We start from the raw sequence: 26,947 nt of genomic DNA on the forward strand, positions 1-26,947 counted from the left end.
CTATATTGGGGGGTAGGGTTTCCCTCAGGGGCACCATTTCCTGTGGTGTGTCTTAGGCAAGAACAGCCTGACGGCACCCATCCCTCCCCAGACCAAGTTTTCACCCGGGCTTAAACTGGGGACGTATGCAAATGTACTCGCCTAATAATTGGGCGGATAACATGAAAAAATAGATTAATATACATATGAGTATTGTTACAGTACCATGAATAAAGGGAAACATTTAACAATAGTATTTTATTTGTCCAAACTGGATTCCTGTACACCAATATTTTGCTTTCAAACGTTTCAATACCCAATTGGTTACAAAAAAAATAGCCACATCAATGAAAAACCACCTTTTTGCTATTGATAGAAAAATATTTGGCGCGTTTTTAAGACAAAAATAAGAAAATGGCAGCAGTGTGAAACAATGTAAAAGGCCTATTGCATGTTAAGACATTTGACTTGGTTGTGCATTTTACAAATAAATTCAGAATCTTGTAAAAACTGAGATGAAACATTTTAAAGACAAACATTTACACATGCTTGAAATTGTAACAATGTCATGAAAATATGGCTGTAATATATCGGGACCTTTACATGAATAAAATGCAGGGAAAATAAAATCTTACGTCTTAAAATTGTTGCCAAATTATGCAAGGCGAGACTATTTGGGACAAATAGTTTGTGACAACTGATACACACAAATGTTTCTCCTATCCACTGTAACAATTCATACTGGTTCAAGATTTAGAGTATGTGTTATTTTCCAGAGAAACAGTTTAATAAATGGGAAAACTCAACTTGATTCAACCCTTAAGACATTGCTTAAAAAAGACAAGTTGTCAACATCAAACAAAATTTCCCCTGTAACAATACTTTGAAAATAAATGAAAACAAGTTATATAGAAAAATAATTGTAATAATTTTCACAATAGCATTGTTTTGGAGTACCCGTAGTAGTTTCATGAAGAAAATGGCCATATAGCATAGACATTGAAGCCCTTTTAATTCGAGATTTCCTCCTTTACAGCATGAGAAACCACGCTAAAACATTTCTAAATTCATCTGTGCTTACGAATTTTGCTGACATGTCAATATTACACAAAATTACATTAGAGGGACAGTGCGTATTAAGAAACCAATATGGATTTAAATAAGCAAAAATACCATAACCTCAAAAATACTGGGTGAAAAAAAGTAAAATGGTGTTTTAGTCACTTTTGTGTTTTAGCACTCGTTTTGGGTTGCACCACACCATACGACGACGTGTATTGGTCAAATAATAGTGTCCCTATACAAGCGTAAGTTGATCATTAGATTGTGATTTTTTTCAACAAAATATGAAATATTAAGGTGTTCTTACAATATTGCATCCCAGATATTCAGATTTTTCTTCTAAAATTCTCACAGAAAATTAGCTCTTTTTTCTCATGACGAAAAAAATAATGGTAATTCATTCTCATTAATGTCTTTCATTTTGGTCATTTTCGTACATAAACAATTTGGCGCTATCATTTCTTTATACAAGTCTTTTTGGTGAAAAAAAAACAAACAAAATAGCACTAAAACAGGCAAGAATGGACTTAACCCTTTAAACAACCACCTTCATTAAAATGTCATAATTAACGATGTAAAAGGTTTTTGCAATACAAACCATCAGTCAGTCAACATTCATAAAATGTTTCGGGCAGGCAGCTCAATGGTGTCGGTCGCATGTTTTTTCCTTCTCAGTTTATTTGGTTGCCACTGTGAAAGTGAGGTGGGGTCCTCGCTTTCTCTTCCCCCTCAAGTGTAGCAAAATGGCGCAACGGGCGCACACTTTGTACGTTGCGACAATTTTAGATGATGGCGCGGAAGGCGAAGGAGATGCCGGCCCCTAGTGCCAAGCCCAGGGACAGGAAAAAGGCCATGACGGCCCCTGCCGTCTCCGCCTCGTGCTGCGACACTTTCCTAGGCAAAAAATAAACAACGTTTACGTCAATTGACTTATGGCTAAGCCCCGCCCTCAAACACGATGAGCCAATTACAGGGTGCGTAACCAACTCAATACACTCAAACGTATAACCATTCATATGCATTGCAGTTCGTCAGTTATCGTTCGTTTTTATTTTGTTGTTTTCTTACATTTTAAAATTTAAAATCGTCAAACGGTGTGCATGGGGTACAAGCAAAACTGATCTGAGGTATCCTGAGAGGCTTGGCGATGGGGTGAATGTTTACCCTCTTTACCCTACAAGCCACATTTAAATCGAGTCAACCACAGCACCAACTCAACGTGCATAACGTTCATCAAGCTGTCTACATCAGTTTTAAGGTAAGTCAACATAGCATTTGAGGCAACACATTGTCACTTTGCTGGAGAGAAATATAGTTATTTATACCGTTAATTTATCTGAAGTTAGCTCTTAGCTCCATTGTACACACGTCTCACTGGGAGTTTAGTGACCTGTTGTGTGCTAGTTTTTGACATTGGTAATCATATGGAATTGTTAAACGTGGTCCAAAGAGCTCTAGTTATCGTTAAGTTAACTTTTGGAGCTTAGATTCACTTACCTCGAAGCTGGTCCACATAATGAAATTGATTTATTCCCAATAATCAACTTGTAGTGTATATGATCAGATATTTACAGAAGCCTAGTACACAGCTTCAGTCAAGTCACATTTCTTTAGATTAAATAAAGCTAGTAGCAATAACAAAGCCTACTTTTACAATTCACATCAAGTTAGGCTAATTAGTTGGGGGTAAACAAGGATGGTCTTCTATCACGTTTACATTGTGACCTGTACATTTTCGACTGAAACTGAATCTTTTCATTGACCTTATCAACAATGGAATCCTCAATTTAACCCTCCTATGCACATTAGCACAGGCCCTTTTGGTGAGTTTGAGATGATTTGTGATTATTCTCGGCCCTAAATGCATCATTTGCATCCTGTGAAATGTCTCAGACTGGGACACTTGACATAGGGCTCTTCAAAGAATGTTGAATGTTTGGGGGGAAGGCTTAGCCGTAGGTCAATTGGACATCCTGTATAATTGAATCAGGCACGTCCTGTAGTTAGTAATTTACACCAAAGTTGCAAACTCGATTTTTTTTTTACATTTTAAGCCAAGTGCACACCTGGAACCAACCGCGTGGGGTATTTGCCGCATAACTCCAACAGCGCCATGCACTGGACACCAAACGCGGTTTTGAGTTGCGTCGTTTAACTACTGCTCCGAGTCGAATACATCGCGTGTTTTCAGATCATGTGACCATGCAAGTAGGCTATAACAAGGACAAGCTCAAGCAAAGATACTGAACTATGGCATTCTATCCTTTTTGGCTGCGGCTGCATCGGCTCGCTACAGTTTAACTGTACGGGTCAGGTGTATCGACATTTCGTTCTGTGTGCATTGTTAGAAAGAATGACAATAAAAGTCAATTCTTCTTCTTTTTTGCAAAGATCAAATTGGGCAATTTCTTTGTTGCACACTAGACAAGGTCTCATAGCACCCAGCACACTGGTTAAAAAAACACTGTTGTAGAGCAGGGGTGTCAAACATGTGGTCTGTGTGACAGCAATCTATCTTAAAATGAAGGGCTCGAAATTGGGAACGATTCACTCACAAATGCAGCCAAAAAAGAGCGGGCTGGAAGAAAAAAAACAACACAAAAAACAAAACGTTAGCCCTTAAAATGCAAGTTCTATCTGAAATGTGTCTTAAATGTGGTATTTGAAAGTCACTATACTTGGCTAGCCGCTTCTTGTTTAAGCAATTGGAGAGAGAGAGAGAGAGAGAGAGAGAGAGAAAAGAGAGGGACAGAGAGAGGGGTAGAGAGAGGGACAGAGAGAGAGGGACAGAGAAAGAGGTAGAGAGAGGGACAGAGAGAAACAGGGACGGAGAGGGACAGAGACAAAAAAAGACAGAAAGAGACAGAAAGGGACAGAAAGAGAATACAGAGAAAGAGAAAACACAGAGAGGTAGAGACACAGGAAAATACAGGGAGACAGACAAGGAGAGATGGACCACATCCACAAGTACTTCTGAGTAATTCAATTTTTCTACTCACATACTGTATCGGGTTTCTTATGTTCCATATTATTTTTATTTACTTAATGCCAATTAATTGATTTTATTGTTATTTAATAATACAGTTTTCTTCTCATCTTTAGACTGTTTTGTACATGAAAAATGAAACAAGATTTTTGAGAATAATGGAATTTTTAATGCAATATGGCCCCACTTCACCTGGAATCACCTGAACAAATAGAGTTTGAGACCCTGTCATTGAGCCTTTGCCCAAAATATAAAATAAGCAAAAAAAAATCAAGCATCAAGCGTTCTCGCTGCTCTTTTTGGTGTTCCACTCACTTGGGTCCGAAGCACATGCAGAGGCTGGCCAGGTAGCCGTTGGAGAAAGAGAAGAGAACCATGAAGACGATGTACCAGGCGTCGTGTGAGAAGAGCACAGGGAGATAATGGCGAGGTTGAACGTTGCAGAGCATGAAGAGCGGCACAAACACCAGTCGCAACGCCACCAGAGCCGGCAACCAGCGGCTGTCCTTGCCAGGCTAACACACAAATGCAGGCGATCAAAGATATACTTTAAATACGCAGTCATTAAATAGGAATAGTCTCTTTCCAAAAAGGAAACAGGTTTCTTGCATTCACATTCCCCTAAAAATATACAGTAATCCCTTGCTATATTGCTTCGCTGCATATTTTTATCGTGCATTCTATTCTCCATTCTAATTGCCTAAACAGTCACTCCGCATTTTCTCGACTTGTGTGTCAACAACATTGTGTTGTAATATGTATACGTACAAGAAAAAGCTTGCCAGATTTACTTTATTGTGAAAAACGTCTCGCAATTTAATGTACCTTGGCGAGTAGCACAAGAATGGGATCAATGTTCCCTGTGGCCAGACCTGCCTGGCGCTCAAGAAAATCTACCCAGCACCAACCCGTGAAGCCCTTTGTGACTCTTTGTGATTAAGGGCTATGCAAATAAAAATGACTTGACTTGACATAAAATTCAGGGCTCAAATTGCAAAATTAATTCCCTAGCAAATTTGGTCAGAATTACAGTGCATGCCGGTAAAAATAACGCGGGTTCCCCCTCTTTTAAACACTGTGTTTTGAAGCTAATATCAACACGAGATGGAGTAAACAGAAGTAAGCGTGCTCGTGAGCTGGTGAGAGGAGGGTGGGGGGACTGGAGAGGATCGTCCCCGCTGTTAAACTGGTGGAAGCACTTCCTACGTAACTTTCTGTAAGTATTAGCTTTTGCGAATTGTTAAACATGTTACTTTCTGATTGACTATAGTTATAAAAAGGACTTGACTTCTTGCTTCCGTTGTCAAACGTCACAGGGGTCCGACTATTCTCTACTTTTTGGGTTACAGGTTTCAGAAAAATCTTGTGTTGTATTTAAATAATTTGCAAATATGTCAAGTCAACCATTTTGCAGACACCACTTCCACTAAACAAGTGATTAAATATAGATCTGTATTATGCAACCAACTACATAAATCCACAAAATATTAGTATGTCACAAAAGATACTTTAAAAAAAAAATGGAAACCTTATGTAAAGGTTATAGCAAAAACAGAACGTTTGCGGGCCTTGTAATACATTAATATGAAAATAATATATATTTTAGCATTGCCAGAAACTCAGCAAAATGTAACTGGATTTGATCTGAGGTTTTGGACATGTTTGATAATGATTTGGTGGCCATACGCAGGATTGATGTTGCTCAGTGTTGTTCCAGGATATGCTCAACGACTTTGTTGTTATTGCTCACACCCCTGGAAGCCCATTGATGAGCCATTCATTTACAGTTCTCCAAAGTAATTGATGGTGACGTGTCAAAAAGGCCGTATATATTTGGCATGGACGGAGGTTGGGTAAGACAGAAAATAATTGCGTCTATAGGGATCTTTTTACCTAGAAGAGTGACAACCTTTCACACAATGTTGTTTTTGTTTTCCAGTAAGATCCACATGATGGCGACAAAGTATCTGAAGTAAAAAAAAAAAAAAAAGATAGTGCCCTGAAATCATTTAACTATATAGGGCAATATAGAAGTATTATTATTATTTTTTTAAAATCATAACTTGACAGCACAAAGGTTGTTTGTAAGAAATTATCTTTATAAAGTACAGTACATTATTTGTCAAACAAACGCTTGAGCCTGGTTTGTTCTTTGGTTTCATTGATCCCATTCTTGTGCTACTTGCTGAAGTTCATTAAATATGAAGACATTTTGCAAATGTTTATAAAGTACAGTACTTCATTTGTCTAACGCTTGAGCATGTAAATAGGCTTTGTTCTTTGGTTTCAATGTTTAATAATAGTTTCACTTCACGGATTTTGCCTATTGTCTTCTTTTCGGAACACAACCCACACGAAGAACGATGGCTAACTGTATATTGAAAATATCTAGTGCCCTTGACGAACGTGACAAAAGTGTAATACTGACCCACATGCAGACGGCTGTCAGACTGCGGCCCGCCCAGTCCATCACATTGAAGAGAAGGAAACACGACACGGGAATGAAGTACATTTCTGAAAAGACAATTAGCCTCTTGTCAATTTGCAGTGCAAGACAACTGCAGCTAATCCTGATTTACAGTAGCCTCTCATGCGAGCTTCTCTAATTACGGGGAATTCGAGATACAAGATGTCTCTCGAGCAAGCATCTTGCCTGGCATACAAGAGAAATTCCAAGTTACAAGAATTGTCAGGTGCGACCACTAGAGGGCAGAGTGCTCGAAAACCGCTCATCGCTGGCATCTGCTAGCCCCAGTTAGCCTGTGATCATGCATCCTAAACAGTCTCTGGTGCTCCCCCTCACTCCTCTACTACCACGCATACACCTACCTCCATGGTAATTGCTCATAATAAACTCACATTTTTCCTCAATAATATGATCTTATTTATTTAGTATTTTTATGTTCAATTCCAATTTTATGTGTTTATAGTGATCATGAAGATGTGTTTTGTAGCCATTTAGAGTTATTTAGGGTGATTTTGGAAGGCTCTGAAGCAGGAAGTCCCTATTCTGCACTGTCCGCAGTCAAAGACTGGAGCGAAAGTTAGGGCTGTCGCAAATTTATTTCATATTTGCCCTTTGAGACTCTTTGTGATTAAGGGCTATACAAATAAATGTATGATATTCTTTTCACATAAGCAATTAGCATCATTTTCTCTCCACCCCTTTATAACCACCATTGACTGAAATGTTAAGTAAATGGCGCCAGCGTGCAGGGAACACCGGTGTTGTGCCCAATTCCGACTCTCCTGCTGAATCCGACTCCCCTTCACGTGAACACAACTCGGATTTTCCTATGCTTTAAAAAGATGCGTTTCCGATAGAACAAGTGTTCCGATTATAGTCTGTATAATGTGTTTATTAAGATATTGACTGGCATGATCGGGACAAAAAAAGTGACGGTGGTCTATATTATGAGTTTATTAAGACATTCATGAGAACGTCTCTAACACTGGAGGCGACCCAATGTAGCTAAACGCTTTAATACTCATGTCTAGGGGCAATTTGGGGTACAAAACTTTGGGGGTTCTAAGCACCCAGAGTATCATATCACACTCCTTGTATTTTATACAAAATGCATATATCATTATTTGATATGAACTGCTGTAGTAACATTAAAGTATTTGGTAGCCATGTTTCAGTGAAAAGGAGAACAACACAACTACTTAACCTGAACCTTTTAAAACCCTGGGTTTGTACACCTTTTCATGGCCAAATTCCAGCACTTTTTAATAACTTTCAAAACCAATTTTCCAATTTCTCCAGTACCACTAAAAGAAAAAAACTGGTGTGAATATGTAAATATATCTGCGTTTTACATATGCCATTTTTAATCTCCCGGCCTTATTTAGACATATGATTTTTAGATCTTGAAAAAAATGAAAATGTAATTGTAGATATGAACAATGTGTGTAATATTTTTGATACGGTGTTGGGTAAAAACGACAGTATTGTAATATGTAGCTTGCATTTTCAGTTAAAGAAGTTCTTCTCATTACAAGTTAACACTGGGAAACGCCACCATAATTTTTTTTGCAAGATCCATTAAAATGTGCATGGTTGATAGGTTATCATCGCACTAATACAAATTTTGTAGAGCCCTGTTTAGGTGTAGCATGTGCACTGGTCCTCTTGAGTAGAGTGCAATGACCCTTCATAGGACAATGCATACAAACTAATGGCAGCTGCCGTTAATCAGGAAGAAGAAATGCAATCGCAAAGCAAAGCCACAAAAAGCAGTGTTGGCGTCATTTTTAAGCAGACATGTTGAGAAACATTGGAAAAAAAAATTCACCGAAAATCTAAGCACTTTTCAATCTTTGAAAACACCATTTTCAAGTTCAAACATATTTGAGGATTTCAAGCACTCGTAGGAACCCTTTTTAAGCATTTTCAAAAGTTTGAGAATGGCCAAAGTTTGCCAGAGGACTGATCGGACTCACCCCAGCTCCCTCCATCCGCCACAGTGGACTTGACCTCGACGGTGACTGCAGGGAACGTCCCGATGGTGACGGTGAAGATGAAGCAAACCGAGAGAGCCATAACCCAGATCTACATCCACAACGATATTAGGCATCAGTCCAATGGTTTTACGTGGTATCATCCACATTGATACCTTTTATTTTATTAAAAAATGATTTATTTTTCAATTGATTCTCATAAAACAACCTCGTGACGCACAGTGGTCTTAATCCCCACAGGCTCAAAATAACACGAAAACACTGCAGAGAAATGAATATGATCGAATTGAGAAATGAATATGATCGAATTAAGCAGCCTTGGCCAGTGTCCAGTAAGTAAGTGGCATTGTTAATCCTTTCAGTGGGCGATCTTGACACATTATGGAATTAGTTGCTGTTATGTTTCTTTGCCACACTAAATTTGCTACATTAGCTTCAGTTTCGGTGATTTTGGCAGAGAGAAAATAAAAGCGGAGTTTCTACCAAGTAGATTTCATGCAGCAGAGGAAAGAGGACCTTGTTCAAAAACATTTAGGCGTTCTGTTAAGTCCGTCACATATGTATGTCTACTTTATGCATTAATAAAGTGGACAATGGTTTAGGGCATCTTTATCATCCAATATGTGTTTATGTCTGTCTTCCAATTTTCTGAATTAAAAGATTTGGGTTTTTCAAAATGGTTCGAGGGTTAGGTTTTGTGCCATACCAAGTATTGCTGTTGCCCGATTAACAAGGCAAGTATTGTCAGTTTGACTTTGTGCCCGTCAGGCAGACTTTATTATGAGCTGCTTATTCATGCATTGGCACCAGCTTCAACAAGAAATCTTTCACAGTATCCTAAATTTCTGGCCCAACATTTTTATTTGACTTTTATCTTTAATTGACTTTAGTAAGGGGGCAGCACGGCAGCGCAGTGGTTAGCGCACGTGCGGCACAGTTCTGAGGTCATGAGCTCGAACCTTCCGGTGTGGAGTTTGCATGTTCTCCCTGTGCCTGTGTGGGTTTCCTCCCACGTTCCAAAAACATGCATGTCAGGTTAATTGGCCGGTCCAAATTGTCCCTAAGTGTAAATGAACGAGTGAGTTGTCTGTCTCTGTGTGCCCTGCGATTGGCTGGCAACCAGTTCAGGGTATCCCCTGCCCAAAGATTGCTGGGATGGGCTCCAGCACCCCCGCGACCCTACTGAGGATAAGCGGTGCAGATAATAGATGGATGACTTTACTAAGTTGTTCACTAAAATATTCCCATTTGCAGCTGTATTTTTTGATAGTAACATCTGAAAAAGTGTAATGGTGGATGCCTTGAGACCTAGTCTAATTGCCAAATTGTCTATTTAGTAAAAAAAACATGCCATTACTTTCTTCAGTGATCAGCCAAGTAACATTCATCCATATAAGTAGGTTCCAGCAAATAACGTTTTGGATGAAGTTTAAGATTGCTGAGCAAACAAATAATAAAAATAAATTGAAAAGAAGGAAATTTATTGCACTTATAGGTAATTTTTTTTATATATTTGACAGTAGAACTGAAAAAAGTGAAAATAATTCATCAGATTGTTCCACTTGAAAATAATTTTTGCTCATTTTAAGTATTCAGTGTTTTTCTAGAAAAACAAGATAAAATTACAGTAAACTTGCAAAGAAAGGTTCAAAATATGATTCGTTCCCAAAATACCTACAGTAAAATGACCAACCAAAATGAATAACGTGAATTACCTCTTAAACCTTGGTGACCGCAAAAAAAGAATAAAACCTTTATGTGTCCTTTTGACAAGATGATGATTTAAGTAGAAAAAAATTAAACAAGTTAGTACCCTGAAGTAATTTTTAAAACATTTCTGAACAAGTGCCTTGGCCCAAAAATGGTTGAAAAACATTGATCTAAAAGGTTTTCTTATTTACTTTGTGGAAGATTTTGATCACAGACACTCCTGCCTTGCCATTATCTTCCATCAGAGTTACCACCGGACTCTTCTCTGCGTTCTCTGCAAGGGAATAAAGAGTCTCGCAATCAAAAATATTCACGGCAATACAATCCACAGAACTGTACCTTGTTTGAGGAGGTCCATCCTGTTCTTGTCGTCAGCAGACGAAATTGAGTCGTTGCTCTCCACGTAGTACCGGAAAAACTCCTGATGATGACCACAATAACGGCAGCTATAAGAAAATGAACCCCCATGGCGCAGGGGGAAACATACACACCTAACTAACGGGAGCTTACCATCCTAGGCAGAGCGAGGTATGAGACTATGGCGATAAGAATAACGAAGCAAGCTGTAATGAAGTAGCCGAAGGCGCTGTCCCTAAGGGCTGAGCCGGCTGCAAAAGGATCATGCTCTTTCAGTTAGAAAAATGTTGTCCTGACGGATTGTTGTTGGTGTCATCAATGGTGTTATCAACATTGCAGTTTTGTTTGGATTATGAAGCGCTTCTTCTGTAGAATTTAGTGTTTTTTTTGTGTGCATCTTACAAGCCAGAGCGCAGATCATGGAGAATGCGGCAAAGGTCCCGGCGAGGCCCTGGCCGCTCATGATAGGCGTAGTGTAAGAGGCGGGCAGGATCCCTGCAAGGCCAAACAGGCTTCCCTGGAGGACAGCCCCGAACGCTGAGAAGGGAACACATCAAGAAATCTGGTTGATCTATCGCCTTCCACAATCACCAAACCAATAAGACATGAATCTTATATACCACAAAGAAAAGGTGAATTTGTCACTTTTAACAGCTATAAAAGTGCTCCGACCCCCGGGAAACGTTAATTTGAAGCTAAGTTAGTTTTGCGTGATAATGGGTCAGAGTTTAAAAAGGCGAGAAGGGTGTTGAGGACATTTGTTCTGGTGCACTGCACAACTCGAAAATATATTGAGCACTGTTTCAGTGATCTGCAGAAGGCACCACACACATATACCTTGGGGGCTTTGTATGAAATAGACATAAGGGATTAAGCCGGGATATGTTTAATATCTTGGCTGAATTTAGTCTTAAGTTGGTTGCATGAAAGCAGGTTACATTTAGCTTGGCTCAGTTCCAATAGTGATTTATTCTCAACAGACCAGACAAGGCTAACAACCAGTCACACCATATATTTGGGGGTTGGGTACCTTTTTGACCTAAAGAGCCATAAAAGCAAAACTATTTTTTTTTTTTGCGAGAGAGCCACACCGTATATTTTATGACAAAATTCAACAAAAGAGCCAAACCCACTCTCAGACAAAGGCTAGTTATTCAGCGCATTTTATTTCCCAGTTTGACGTTGGACGTTGTCATAAAATCTGTAAAATAATAAGGACAGAGCCTATGTCCCATATCAATACAAATTTACAGTACCACATACAATTTGTCTCCATCCCGCTGTTACATAAGACTGTTGAGGCTCATTTTGTCTGTCATTTTTGTCCTAAATAATGGTTTCAAAACAAGGTGCAAGCAAAGCTCTTTTGTAAAATGTCACAAAATACTGCAAACAAAGATAAACGTATTTACCTTCATTGCAGATTAAACTGGGCAAAGGAGAAAGAGTGCACTGCACGCCCTGCCCTATGTATCGCTCCGCCCATTCCTACTGCTCAACCAATCAAATTGCTCAAGGACCTTAGTAATCCTTCTGGGTGAAATGTTTGTTTTGGGTTAAAGTTTGTTCTGGGTTTTCATCATAAATGTCTCAACAGTGAACCTCAATTGTATACTGAGCGTCCGTAAAAAGGATTATTTAGCGATTTTATACCTAAAACAAGGTCTGCTGGTGTGACACCCTGAATATAAACTGTAGTTAAAACGTCATACAATAAAAAATGCACCAGCCCTATAATGGCTAAGAGCCATATGTACTCATGAAAAGAGTCATATATGCAGCAAGGCATAGAAGCTAAGTACTTAACTTGGCCTTTTGGCTTCACGGCCAGAAACTTCTGGCCTCTTGTTGATGGATGCTAGGTCCTTAGCTTGGCCTGGCCGTTTGATTTTTGCATTTCGGAGATGGAATATGAGCTTGCTCTGTCCACTCCACGCATCGGCCCGGTATTGCAGTACCTCCGGGAACGGTGCATTCGCAATGATCACAGCATGTCTTTAGGGCTAGGACCTTAGCTTGGCCTTTTGGCTGAGAGTAAGTGTCCCGGCTCCTAGGCTTTGTAGCGTATTATGATCTGACCGATAACGGATAATGGATAATGAATAACGAAGATAGATCAATAACCCTTAAAAACCCCCATATGGCTTGTGAGCCATAGATTCCCAACCGCTCTCCTACTGTTTCTTCTAAAAAAAATTAATGGATTTTGTAGCATTGCAATTGACCTGTTCGATATGTTGCACTATTTTAAACATCCTGTGATAAAATGTTAAAATATTGGCAACATTTTCATCTATATTTAAATGTTGACTGAAAGTCATTTTATGGTCATTCATATGGTTAATTTATTGCTGTTAGGCCAATTTTTTTTTTTTTGCTACTCCAATTAAGTATGCTTGGCAAATTGTCATCGGAGTTATGATGAATATTATTGTTGCTTTTGAAATTGTATGGAAAAACTTGCAAAGGTCGTATCAATGAAGTCTTTGACAAGGGTAATATAGTATGTGTAGGTCTAACTCCCATTCATAGTAATAGACCTATATATATATATATATATATATATATAGGTCTAACTCCCATTCATCAGTTCAAGGAAAGACAAGTTTGTTTTTTTATAATGGATCAATTTAAAAAAACAATGTGGTGACCATTGTTAAAAAAGGAGATTAGACATGGCACTCCAGGATAAACATTACAAAATAAAAAAAGAAATGTTTGGTTAAAGGGGAAAACATCTTTCTTTGTCACATTGGGAGGGAATTGAACCAGAGACAGCCGCATGGCAAGCAAAAATATTTTTTTGTAGCAGTGGTTGTGTTTTCCCCCTAATAATTTATTTGTCCATCTTTATGAAACTTCATAAAGAATTCTTGTTCAGTAGCTGTAAAAGACAATGGGCGACATTTTTTCCAATCCTTGAGTCCGAGATCGATCCTGGGGGTGAGTATGCCCTTATGCGCATTCATTCCAATCTACAGCTGGCTTGAAATAATCACACCTTTCTTTTTGGACTAGATCAAGCTGCGCTTATTTAGTAAACCTTGATTACGGTATTCCACTTTAATGCAACCCCCTCCCGGGAATGTTTCCAGAGACAACTTCAAAGCGGAAAGGCCACGATTGCCTCCTTGCCTAAATCAAATAAGCCAGAGCTGTGATTTTGTCCCACGCTGTTCATTCCAAACAAACACACGACGTGAGATCGCACACTGAGCAAAGAACCCCAAGAGGCTGAGCTGGTTGTTTTCATAAAGGCGCCGCGCATGTGAAAATCATCATTTGGAAAAAAGGAAAATAAGGTAGTGGAACGCTATCGGTGGATAAATAAAGCCAGAGAAAACTCACACACACACAACTATTAGTTTCAGGTTTGAGTGTTCAATAAGCTTGCAATTTTTGCAAACTCAAAGATTGCTAGAGACTAAGGCTAAGTTACATTACTTCCCCTTTTACCATATTTGGTAAGAGCAATGGAAATGAGCCGTACATACTTCCCACTTATGTCATTATTATAAGCCGTGATAATTACAATTATAATTGTCTTTATTCTCGTGTTAATGAAAATGACAGTTGTCTTTTTTCTTATTGATGACCATAAAGTGACCATTGTTAACAAGATTAGTTATGGCACTCCAGGATAAGCACGTAATAAAGCCTTAAACAAGAAAGATGAGATTAAAGAATGTTAGGATAAATAGGCAAACACTTTTACAAAGTAGTGCTTGGAGACTGGCCCAAGTTAGTGCATTAAAAAGTAAGGCAACAACATTTATTACCAACAAAAATTCCCAAATAAGTTTAAAAGATATGAGTAACCATTTTTCAAAGCAACTGGCGGTGATGGCCCTAGGGAAGAAATTGGATACACAAAACAATCGTTCATTCCTCCCCACCAAAACCATGCTTTTGAATTTCACTCAATTCAAAATGGAAAAGTTGGAACTGGACAAACTGTAGTGTTTAACTTGCAAAGGAATAATTAGGGCACTACAGATCCATCTTCATAAAAGAAGGCGTGGGTCCATTAACCCTTCTCTCTTCCACTTTGCGGAGGAATGGGACAGTCTTTGTATTATTTTGGATTGCACGTTGCTAAAGGAGGGGGGGGGGGTAGTAACTTGATTGAGCTTGTACCTGTAAGCTATACATCAAGGGTCGGAACCTTTTCGACCCAAAGAGCAATAATAGCAAAATATTTTTTTTTCTTTTAAGATCGCCATATCATATATTTTAGGACAGATTTCAACAAAATTGTCGAACCTGCTCTCCAGACAAAATCAAAGGTTTTAGCGCATTTTATTTCACAGTGTGACATCAGATAATTTGATACATTTTATGAAAGAAAGGAACATGCCAAAGCATGTGTTCCATATAGCAACACTCAACCACTTTAAACTTGTCTCTCTTCTGCAATTACTGAAGATCGTGGATGCTCATCCTTTTTTTTTTTTTTTTTTTTCCAAAACAAGCAGAATTCTTTTGTAAAAGTTTAAAAAAAACTGCTAATAAGGATGATGACTATTTACCTTCGGTGCAGATGGCACTGGGCAGAGAAATGCACTGTGAGCAAAGCTCCACCCACCCCTACCGCTCACCTAATCAAATTGCTGTGTGCTTGGCTGGCATTTCTGGCTGTTAGAAGGTTTTCTGTGGGTTTTCTTCAAAAAGTGTCTCATGAGCCAATGTTCCCTCTAATTTTCCACGGGTCTGAGCGTTCACACAAAGTCGGTGAGCAACGCTTCAAACAACAGTGAGCAACCATAATCCCAAGTGTGGCAAGATAATTAATTGTCCAAAACTTGACATCAAGTTCCATTTTGTTGAGTTTCCGGCAATGCAAAATTATCTTTCTCTTTTGAATGAATTGACTAATGTATTATTGCAAAGGTTGTACGAATTGTTCTTACAATTCTTTCACAAGATATCCATTTCTTTTTATTTCCTGATATATTTTGTCGCATAATATTAACATTTTCGGGGGCTTATTTAGTCGGTTGTAAGATATAGAACTGTACTTAATCACATTTTTTAGTGGAAGTACAATGTTGGCAACAAGATTCACTTGATATAATTGAAAATTATTTGAATGCAACATAACCTTTTTTTTCCTGTGTTTTTTTCTACTTTTTTTTTTTTAATTCCTTAAAAAAAATCTCATTGTGTTTATTTTTTCCAAGATGTTACTTTTTTCTTTTTGTTCTCTATTTACTTTTTTCCTACATTTCTTTCTTTTCTTTTTTCTGGCTTTTTTTTTTAAATGTTTCCTTCTTTTTTTCTCTTCCTTTTGTTTCTTTTTTTTCCTCAGCTTTTCACTACTTTTTCATTTTGGTATTTTTTTCTTTTTTGTTCTATTCCCCCCTTCCTTTAAGTCATTTTGTGCATAATTTAACATAATATTTGGTCATGTTGGGATTAAAGAAGCAAAAACAACCTGAAGAGCCGTTTAGGACCCAAAGGAGCTGGTTCCTTTTAGTGAGCCGAGCCGAAGAAGCCGGTTCTTGACAAACTGTACTATCTTTACTCAACTTCAAAATACCGCATTTAGCACACAACGTCAGGGGAAGCAGTGTATTTTTACCTTCATGCACTGTAACTTTGACTTAATTCGCTTCTTAATTAGTAATTTTGAGCCCTCATTTTTGTGCGCTGGCTAGATTTTCTTGCGCGCTGAGAATGTGCGAGCAGTGTGCAATTGGGGGCCATAGGTTTCCAACCCCTGCACTGTGTTAATCACGCCAACATTTTTAACATGAGAGCTTTACATCTCACACATGCTTCTCTGGTGAGAAAATGAATTTCAACTCTAACTTGACAGGCTGAGGGACTCACAGTTTATGAAGATGATTTTGATCATGGTGAGGGTAAAGAAAGGCAGAGGGGCCACGTCCACCTTGACCAGCAGAGCAGTCAGCAGGAACACTACCAGGATAACTACTAGGCTGCCAGAAATGCGCAGTTTCTGGGGAATTCTAAAGAGAGAAACAGCAACATTTAAATGTTAGGCGATTTCCCTTGTGTGAAGTAGAGGGACTGTGAAAACGGACTACAATACTGGGTTTGTACAGGAAGAAGCAAATATCTCATAATCCAAAGAATATTAAAGAAAACATTCCATGCATCACTTCACCTATAGAAACGGGAAGAAGGCAAGTTTGAGTAAAGAGAGCCTTGAACAGGATAACAAACCCCAAACAATCAAGATAAAGTATCAACTCAAAGAAAACAGTGAAAATAGTCTATATTAGGGATCTCCAACATGTTTTCAAGTGTCAAGCTACTCTCAGCTCGAAGTGCACCCAGTTCTAATATAACAACACATCATGTTATGACTATGTTGTCACTATGTTATTACCTGGTTAATTGGAAGAAGTGTTAAATAAGCTTTGTCAACAACTAATAAAATCATTTTACAAGAAAATCCGAGTGAACCAGCACTCGTGAGCGATTTTTAGAACAGGTCCGAGGGCACCTCAGCTGTCCTTAGGGGACACTCTGGTGCCCGTAAGCACCAATTTGGAGACCCCTGGTCTACATACATTGTCTAACCCATAGCTCTACCAATTTTTGAACATGTATTGTCTATTGGTGCCCACTCAACATCCATTGGAGCCAAGTTACTCAGGTAGGGAGATTACCCCTTGTGTGGTTTCTCATTTTTCTTCTTACTTGTTGAGTTTTTTTTTCCTGTATATTTGAGATGAGGGGATGCTATAACTACCTCAACTGTGGGTTTGTGCAACCCATTGAGACCCTGTTTAAGGGCTATATAGAAAAATGTGACTTGACCATAAACGGTTTAAAAAGAAAAAACGGTCAATGTGAAGTCCTCATCTACATAGATGCAAATGGTTAAAATAGAAATGTTAGGTTGGATGTCATTTTTTTCTACGTTTCTTGGATTTGCTATTTCTGTTATTTATTTTGGCCTTCAATGCAATTCTTGATTTTTAAGTCAATTCCTGTTTATTTGTGACACCCTTAATCACCGAGTCTCAAAGGGCTGCACAGACCACAGATTATTAGTACACACCATCACCTGATCTAGAACCTACACCAGGACAAGGAAAAACTCAAAAAAAAACCTCAACATGAGGAAAATGAAGAAACCTTGAGGTTTGTTTCTTGATATTTAGTCAACTATTTTTTATAACCCATATAGGAAATAAAGATGAAATATTCTGATAGGGTAAATGACCCTAGATAAGTTCTCATCTCATTAGCCGCACCGCTTATCCTCAGTAGGGTGGCGGGGGTGCTGGAGCCCATCCCAGCAATCATCGGGCAGTGGGCAGGGTACACCCTGAACTGGTTGCCAGCCAATCGCAGGGTACACGGGGACAGACAACTCACTCGCTCATTCACACCTAGGGACAATTTGGACCGGCCAATTCACCTGAAATGCATGTTTTTGGAATGTGGGAGGATACCGGAGTGCCCGGAGGAAACCCACGCAAGCACGGGGAGAACATACAAACGCCGCACAGGAAGTCTGGAGCTGGATTTGAACCCACGCAGGAGGTTCCCATGACATGAACTGTGCCGCACACGCGCTAACCACTGCGCCGCCGTGCCCTAGATAAGTTGTTTGTCATATTTTAATTTATGTTGTTCTATATGTAAAATGTACAGCAATCCTTCTCCATACTTGCTTTACTCTTCAAAGACATGTGTATATAAACGAGCACACATTGTTTTCTTCCACGATTTATAATTTAGAAAACCGAATATAGAAAAAAAATTCCCATTGCGAAATTAAGTTACATTCACAAACATGTTGAATTTTTTTTAAATTCCCATTACGACACGTTTTTCAAAAAAATATCAAAAATTCTCTCGATAAACATACTGATCAATAAAATACAATAAAACTGTATTTAATTAATTATCAATACCAGAGATGTTCAACACTAGTATGCCGTAGGCCACAGGTGTCAAACAGGCGGCCCGCGGGCCAGATCAGGCCTGCTAAGGGATTGAACGTGGCCCGCGAGACAACACTCAGAGAAGCGCAAGAGAAAAACGAGCTGCAGGTTGAAATATGTCAACTTGATGTTGCCAAAGCCAGGTGCCTGTCACAGACACTGTACTTGCATTTATTTCTCTCTCTCTCTCTCTCTCTCTCTCTCTCTCTCTCTCTCTCTCTCTCTCACTCTAACTCTCCCTCTCTTCCACCCCTTTTCTCCCACTCTGTCTCTTTCACTTTCTCTTTTCCTTTGTTGCTCTTTGTCTCTTTCTCTCAGTGTCTTTTAACCTCTTTTTTCCCTTTCTCTCTTCATACCATTTGTGCTTTCTTTTCTCTTTTCTCACCTTCTGTCATTCTATTTCTCTTTGGATTTCTTTCTTCCTCTCCCTTTCTTTCCCCCTCTCTCACGACTTTTTATCTTTTGCTTCTCACGCTCTCTCCCTCTCTTTTTCTTTCTTTGTCATGCCCTCTCTCCTTTTCCCTCCCTCTTTTTCTTATTTCTTTATCTCTCTTTAATCTACTAGTCGGGCCCCCGACAGAATGTTCTATCGTGTGGCCCCCGAGTTAAAATGAGTTTGACACCCCTGCTGTAGCACATAACCCAATTTTATCTTTAAAAACAAAAAATTAAAAAAAAAAAAAAAAAAATGCCATTGCTTTCTTTCAGTGATCAGTCAAGTGTCTAACGTTCATCAATATCAGTAGGTGGCAGCAAATGATCCTTTCTTTTCTTTTTATATGCTAGTTACTCTTTGTGAAAAGATGCATTTCAAGCAGAACTACAACTTTTGTTTTTTGCATTTGTTTCATTGCACGAACACTGTACTTAAGCATGAACGATGCAGAAACTTTGCAAGAAGTCTTCACCGACCGGTGACGTGGTCTTCATAGTGATTGCGAACGTGCACAAAACGTCATCCCTCTCTGACCTGACAAATCTGAAGGGACTTTTTGTTAGAAAGAAAAAAGCTTGAATGTCTGTACTTATACCTTTTTTCAGCACGCCGCTTCATTGCACCTACAAGGCATATGGGCTGCCGACAAACTCATTTGCATGAAGAAACATAAAGCACCACAAGAAAGCAGGGGCTTCCTTGACATGTGGACAATGAACGAAGCAAAGCCACTTCTGCCATCTGATGCTATTTTTCATGTTGAATCATTCCCAGAAGCTTGATACTTACTGATGAGCTGCGCCAAACGCTTTAGAATGTTTTGTTATTTAATTTAAAAAAAACTAAAACAAAACACCTATTTTTACAATTTGGTACTCAGTGACAACGCATCGCAATATGTCATGGCACTGAATGAGTTATGTGTTGATTTATGTAAAAACGGTTCCTTTTACCAAACTGAGAAATGCGTACGCCACACTAAGTTAGCATGTCGGATTGGACAACTACCTCTGGTGGATGAAGGAGTTGAGACAGGTAAAGACAAGCAAAGGCACCATGGCACACAAAGTCATCACGTTGTTAAACTTGGACTCCAGGACGTTGCGGTTGTCGCCGTCGTCCAGAGAGATGTTGGCCGTTCCATTGGTGGAGTCCTCGATTGACGTGTCTCTCAGCCTGCTGGTAAAATACTAGCACCAAAGTGTAATTTTTGTTAGGTAAAGAAAAACGTAGGTGGGCGAATGGCTGCTAATATAAAATGTTTGACAACGAAAATCTTCTGATAGATAATGTGTACCTAACAGTGAGCATTACTGGGATAATAATAATTGATAAACTTATTGTTATACACGCCTAAACATTTGTGAAGAATTAGCAAATTTTCCCACACTATAAAGAGCACACCCATAAAAAAGGCTTGTCAAAAAAATTTCATATATAAAAGGCGCACTGAAACTATAGTAAGGGGTACCATATATGTGGATAACTGCTGCACATTTTATACATTGAGAGTAATATGAGTGCAATGATTAATCATCAGTTACACCCAAAAGTTTCTGCCCTCGTCATGCTTTTTTGAGTTTATTTATATCTTTCAGGATGACTAGCTGTTTTTTCCATTTTGGAACCGAGAGTAAAAACAGTGTGATAATGAGATAGTTATATGTTCTCTGTACCACTGGTGGTCTAGTCATTAGGTTTCCCCCTACAACCTGGGTTACATTCCCATTGTATACAATGTTTTGAGATTTTGTTCAGCAACAATTTTGACTGATCAAGCATTGCAAATACCGCAGTAAAGCATAAAATCTCGTAGTAATAATGCACACAGATAAATATTGTATGCATTTCAAATATTATCCACCAGTATTTTGCAGTATGTAGGGCGCGGTTTCAATTTTCGGGTGCGCCTTTTAATCCACACAATACTTCAAATGGTTAGATTTAATGTTTTTTATTAAACAGCTTTTGACATTTAGACATTTTGAAAATTGCGAAAATGAAAATGTGAAACCTACACATTTTAGTGTGGTGTATTTTACCTAAAATATAATTTCATGCTCAATATTTTACATAAAAATTGTGTTTTCATGTCATCAAAAACCATGACTAAAAAATTTTACAAATCATAATACTCTATATTAACAAACTGACTATTGTACTTGTTATACAAGCCTAAAACAAACTCTTGCAAACACACTACCTCATACAGAGGTAAAATTGTATTCATGCTTATGCTTTGCACAATGTTGACTATTTTTGCACTAATGAATATTGCACTAATACGATCCCAAAACTGTATGTAACATCCTACATGCCCACATTTCTTTTGTAAATATTGTGTAAATTATAACCTTTATCTTCTTTGTTCCTTTATATTGTGTAAATTATAACCTTATCTTCTCTGTTCCTTTATCTTCTTTGTTTTCTTTAATCCTCACTGTTAAATGTGATACTGGAATCCCACGTCCAATTTCGTTGTCACAATATGTCCAACCCATTTTGTAACAATGTCAATAAAAGGTATATTTTATTCTATTCTATTCTAAGCATTAGTGAAAAATTAAATAGTTATATGAATTTTTCAAAATGGTTCTGTTATTTTTTGTTTAAATGTCAGCTTTGGACATGTAGTCACTTTAAATAAACAAAATATGAAAATGTGAACTATAAAAAGTTTAGTATAGTATATTCTACCTAAAATAGAATTTTAATGATCAATACTTTGCATAAAAGTTGTGATTTTGTCATCAAAAACATGGACTGGAAAAAGTTTACAAAATATAAGAATACTCAACTAATTAATTATTATACTTGATAAACTTCTTGTTATAAACGATAAAACATTAATGAAAAATGTAATAGTTGATTTAAGTTTTATATAGATGGTTCTGTTGATTCCGACTTTAATAGCTTTTGATATTTTTACCTGTTTTAAAATGACAAAAAATGAAAATATGAACAATACAAAATTTAACATAGAGCCTAATTTTAATACTCAGCATTTCACATTAAAATTATGGAGTTTTTTGGGATCAAAAACCTTGGCTGTAAAAAAAAATACAAAATATAACAATACTCATTTTTCAACACAATTGTAACAAAAAGCCCTAATGACTAGTCTCTTTTGTTTTGTTTTTAAATTTATTTTTAACATTTCCGGTCCAACCCTTCCGATCCTTTTTTTTACCAACAAGTGTATATGTGTGCAAGCGTGTAAGTGAGGCTTTGGTCATACCATGGTGGCAGTCATAAAGAAGTTCCATGGCAGAAGTGTTCCCAAGCCCAGGATGAAAAAAATGAGCCACACTGCATTGTACCTGACGAAGACAGACACAGTCATAAATCGTTATCACATTTTGTGCCAGCTTATACTTATTTCATTCTTTTTGTTGATTTAAAGGGGGAAAATACCATCAAAATGATCTAAACGTTTAAAGCTGCTGCTCAGAATATTTTGCACCTAATTTCTCTAGTAATAACAGGACATTTTGTATTATTTAGCGCTTGTGTTTATTGTACACATTGATACTCAAAATTTCAGAATAAAATCACTGGAGAAAACTAAAAAACAGCAACCAGGTGATCAATGTGCTGTATGCAAGGCAGATCAGGAGGCTTTTCCTGCTACTGGTATCCATGCAAACCAGTACGATCTGTTTAATTTGGGGGAAAAAGAACCAATGCCCCCCGCACCCCCTGAAATAAAAACATCCTGGAGAGGGATGGGTGCCACCAGGCTGTACTTGCCCAACACAGGCGGTTAAGAATTCCGTAAGTCATGAGTGGTTTAAAAAATTAAATAAAAAATCATTAGAAAAAAATACATTTTAATAATAATAGGAGAAAATACATAAACTATCAAATAAATGTGCATTTTTTTTTCCAACACTCGTAGGTTGAGAAATTTGTATTTATTTTAAATACCATGAGCTTCACCTAGAGTGGGCTGAACTAATTGTCAGCCATATAGATGCTAGGTGTACCCCAAACAACAAAAAACTCCCAAAAGGCTGGGCAAAAAAATGAAAAGAAAAACGGTGAGGTTTGGTCACTTAGAACGTTCAAAGTTTGTGTTCTTCCTTGTACATTGTAACACTCTTTTTTGGTAGCACTCCACAAGACAGCGACATCTAGGTCAAATATTAAGTACTGTTCTTTAATGGATAGGAGACCGTAACTGCATATTATTTTATGTTTTACGTTTTATATTTTATTTGACCAATTGATTTATTTTACCCCTGTTATATTTACCTCATCAAGTATTCAACTACCTTCCCAAATAATGTAACTGTTTGAAATGTAACAAAATAGCAGACATTATCAAGGACAACTTTTTTTTTCATTTAATGACCTTTTGGTATCTATATCATAGTCAAAGTCAAAATTTAACAAAGCTGACTTTGATGTGGATTCTACCGGTTATAACATATTTGTTAGAGAGTAATGGCTTATTTTATTTCTTTTTGCTACATTTTACTGTACTGTTTTCAAACCACAACCAATCTTTTGTTTTTACTATGTTTTTTTACTATTGCACTTTCTTCTCATTGCACTATTATAACTTAATCCAGTCTCTAAGCGCCACTTTGTAAAATATTTTTCCCGTCTTTTATCTTAATAGACTTATCTTCTCTTTTAAAGTCTTTATGACATGTTTACCATGGAATCTTGTTGCTTGCAATTTTTTTACAATTTTGACAATAAAGACAATTTATTTAGATTTTTATGTTTAAACATATAAATAAATGTCATAACCCAATTTGAAGAGGTTAGTGGGTTATTAGAAAAATTGAAGCTTAAGACGTACTTGTCTCTCGGTGGGCTCATGGTGATCACACTTATTTGTTTTGCTTCGCACAGACAGCCTCGATGGGGTTTTGATCAAGGTGGAACCACGGCTCTGAAAAACAAAGATAACATTAACGTTCGGCAGCAAACGTAAACAGTTATCATCGGCCGCCAGAGATGCGCGCCTGCACATAAAATGTTAATATTTGTGCTAGACAACAGGTCAAAGTTCAAATTGGATGTGCAAATAACAAACACTATGTTTTTCGATGGGTTAAACATTGAAACACAAAGAAATATGAGAAAACTTACAGGACAGCAAGAGTAGAATCCCAACGATTCGTCTCTAAAGAATCGAAATTAAATCCTCATGTATAGCCACAAAACAAAGCAGGAGGTCATTTACAGTGCAGTGCACACAGTAAAGAGTGCTTTACTCCAAAAGTGATCCACTGTCACTTTTTTCTTGGACACACCCTCTCGTCTTCAATGCCTCCCACAACCCCTCCTTCAACCGAAATCCTCATGACTCTTTTCAAAGTTCTGGCAGGAGATTGCCACAGACATTTAGGGTCCGTACAACTTTTTCACGGCCAAATGTAAGCACTTTTTAAAGACTTTCAAAGCCAATCTTCTAATTTCTCCAGTCCCATTAAAGGAAAAAATCCGGTATGAATTGTGCATTTTGCAGATCCAAAAACATAGCTGCTTTTTACATATGCAATTTTGATTCTTGCGTGTGCATTTATCAAGACGTATGATTTTTAAGTCTTGAGTAAATATATTTGTGGATCTAAACAATAAGTGAGTAAATATTTTTGAGACAAATCTCTCCTCATATCGACAATGTTCATTTGTAAATGTTGTACAACAGATTAGATTGTTAGAGCCGAGTGTTCAGTATCAAGGTAGTTGTTTTAAAATTGATCAAATGTTGAGTAAAATTACAGTAATATGTGGTTTATGTTCAGTTGAAGATAGTTCTTCCTATTACAATTTACCACTGGGAAACGCTACTTTAATTATTTGCATGGGCCATGACAAATGTCCATAATTGATACATAATCCTTGCACTAATAAAAATTTCATAGTTTAGGTGAAGCATATACTTTTCCTCTAGGGCGGAGCGCCGTTTCGTAGGACAATGCCATACAAACTAATGCTAGCTGTCGTTCACCATGATTAAAGAAATGCAATGGCAAAGCAAAGCCACCATAGAGCAGTGTTGGCATATTTTTAAGAAGGCTTGTTGGGAAACACACCAACAATGTCAAGCATTTACAAGCACTTCACCAAATATTCAAGCATTTTTCAATCCCTAAAAACACAACATTGAAATTCAAGGATTCCAAGCACCTGCATAAACCCTGAAAATTAATCTGAACAATTAATTTAAGGTCCTTGGGAGTGCCCTCCTAATGTCTTAAAGGACTCAATTTACTCAGACCAAACCCATTTTTTCTGGCAATGCATCTTCTGAAAATGTATTTGAAATCATATTCAGTGCAACGTTGGTGACAAATGAGGTAGATTGCCCTGTCCAATGTTTCAAAATAATCCTTTTATTTAACAATGTGTTTTTAATGACAAAAAAGGAGGGTTGATATAACAAAATAATCATCATAATCATTGGGAGCACTGATCCAGAGATCAAGCCCTTGTGGTCCATTTTTAAGGCAAAACGTTTGGATGGTCAGCCATACTTTGCTGTTGGAGCAGCACATTCAGGATCTTTCTACTGGACCAAGTAGGCAATGAAACAGTGTTTGTGTGACTGTCTACATGTGTGCGTGTGTGTATATGATTTGCGGATAGGTCATCAAGTGGTCTGTTAACATGCACAAAACAACAACATCCAAGGCAACACCGTCAGCGTAATTTTTAGGAAGACTTGAAAAATTTCAAGCATTAACAAACACTTGTCTCAAAATTCAAGCACTTTCCAAACATTAAAATGCAAACATTTTCAAGGAATTCAAGTTCCCCGTACAAGGCCGGGACATTTAAGTGATGTCAGATTGGAGTTCGCTTCCACACTGTCATTTTTTCACACCGCCTTGCTATTCGATTTCCTCCTCCATTAAGCAGCTCATTTCACGCTGATGCGTCACTTCGTTCAAGGTGCCCTCCACTTTCTCCTCACTCGGAAAAACGAACTATGTGAGTCCTCTTTCAAATACATTGTGTTTTATAAGTCGGTGGAGACATTGGTGTAGAAGCACAAGTATAAACAAAAAGCCACTGCATTAATGTCGCATTGCACAAAAAAAAAACGATTACTCTGGGAAGCTGTGTTGAGAATACCTCTCAATATGTGAGCGACATGGTCTGATTCAGACTAAAACTGTGCACGGGGCTCATTGGACTAAAACATGACATGTCAAAAATATTGAAGAATGTTAACTCAAAAAATGCATTCGACCTCCAGCCAACTACACGCACATGTTCTGGTCATGTCGAGGTCATGTCCATCCCTACATCATTTCTGGGAGGGGAACTTCCAAACGATTTCAAAAGTATTTAGCTCAGCTGTTAAACCAGACTGTATGATAGCAATATTTGCAACATCCTTAAATACTAAAACAACCCAAAACCATACAAGACATCAGAACCTTTTTACACTTACTAGCAGGTCGTCTGATCCTGCTAAGATGGAAATCGTCAGCCCCAAATTCCCACACAATATTGGAATACGTGGGAAACGTATTACATCATCTATGTGAATATTCCCTACAATGTTTACATCTGGAAAAAAAAGATACTTTCCAATTCTGTGAATATATTATATGCAAGAAGGTCAAGTTTTGTTTCAACTAAATATGAATGAAATTACTAAATTTTGTGCAGGCTTGGGGAGTAACGGAACACATGGAATGGCAAAAATGATGTTGGCAAGCTGTTTGGATTTATTTTCATTTTGTTTCTGTCGCATTTTATGTTATGCCGGAGATCAAAGAGATCAAAGCCAGGAGAGAAAACTTACCACGTGTTGTGAGTCATAATGTTATCCATATTTAGTTTCTTTTGTCTTTTATTAGCATATTTGGTATTGGAGTAATCCAAAAGTAATTGAAAGTAATCTAGTTAAAGTAACCCTACCCAACCCTGATAAAATGACAGAATGAGGGTAAATAGTTTGGCAGAATGCTATTTAAAATGACAGGAAAATAATCAGCCATTAAAATGCCATGTTGACTCTTCCAGAGAAAATATTTGACTACACTTTAATTGCAAATACAA

General features: G+C 37.7%; 1 protein-coding gene and 1 pseudogene across 1 annotated transcript in view; one reads left to right on the forward strand and one right to left on the reverse strand.

The window, feature by feature from the left end:
* Positions 1-222: 222 nt before the first annotated feature.
* LOC148353812 (equilibrative nucleoside transporter 1-like) overlaps positions 223-26,947 on the reverse strand; it is a 34,709-nt gene continuing 7,984 nt past the window's right edge. Inside the window, exons 2-13 of the mRNA XM_088351791.1 lie at positions 23,727-23,819; positions 22,155-22,236; positions 19,925-20,106; positions 16,388-16,527; positions 10,958-11,092; positions 10,709-10,806; positions 10,538-10,619; positions 10,390-10,472; positions 8,471-8,579; positions 6,456-6,541; positions 4,343-4,542; positions 223-1,935 (exon numbers count right to left, since the gene is read on the reverse strand). Coding sequence (XP_088207917.1) covers positions 1,824-1,935; positions 4,343-4,542; positions 6,456-6,541; positions 8,471-8,579; positions 10,390-10,472; positions 10,538-10,619; positions 10,709-10,806; positions 10,958-11,092; positions 16,388-16,527; positions 19,925-20,106; positions 22,155-22,236; positions 23,727-23,746 — 1,329 coding nt within the window. The 5' untranslated portion in view covers positions 23,747-23,819 and the 3' untranslated portion in view covers positions 223-1,823. The remainder of the gene's footprint in view (positions 1,936-4,342; positions 4,543-6,455; positions 6,542-8,470; positions 8,580-10,389; positions 10,473-10,537; positions 10,620-10,708; positions 10,807-10,957; positions 11,093-16,387; positions 16,528-19,924; positions 20,107-22,154; positions 22,237-23,726; positions 23,820-26,947) is intronic.
* On the forward strand, positions 12,358-12,535 carry LOC148353813 (U2 spliceosomal RNA; annotated as a pseudogene).

The sequence above is a fragment of the Urocampus carinirostris genome, chromosome 13 (genome assembly GCF_059441175.1).
Source record: "Urocampus carinirostris isolate Australia breed hairy pipefish chromosome 13, RoL_Ucar_1.0, whole genome shotgun sequence".
NCBI lineage: Eukaryota > Metazoa > Chordata > Actinopteri > Syngnathiformes > Syngnathidae > Urocampus > Urocampus carinirostris.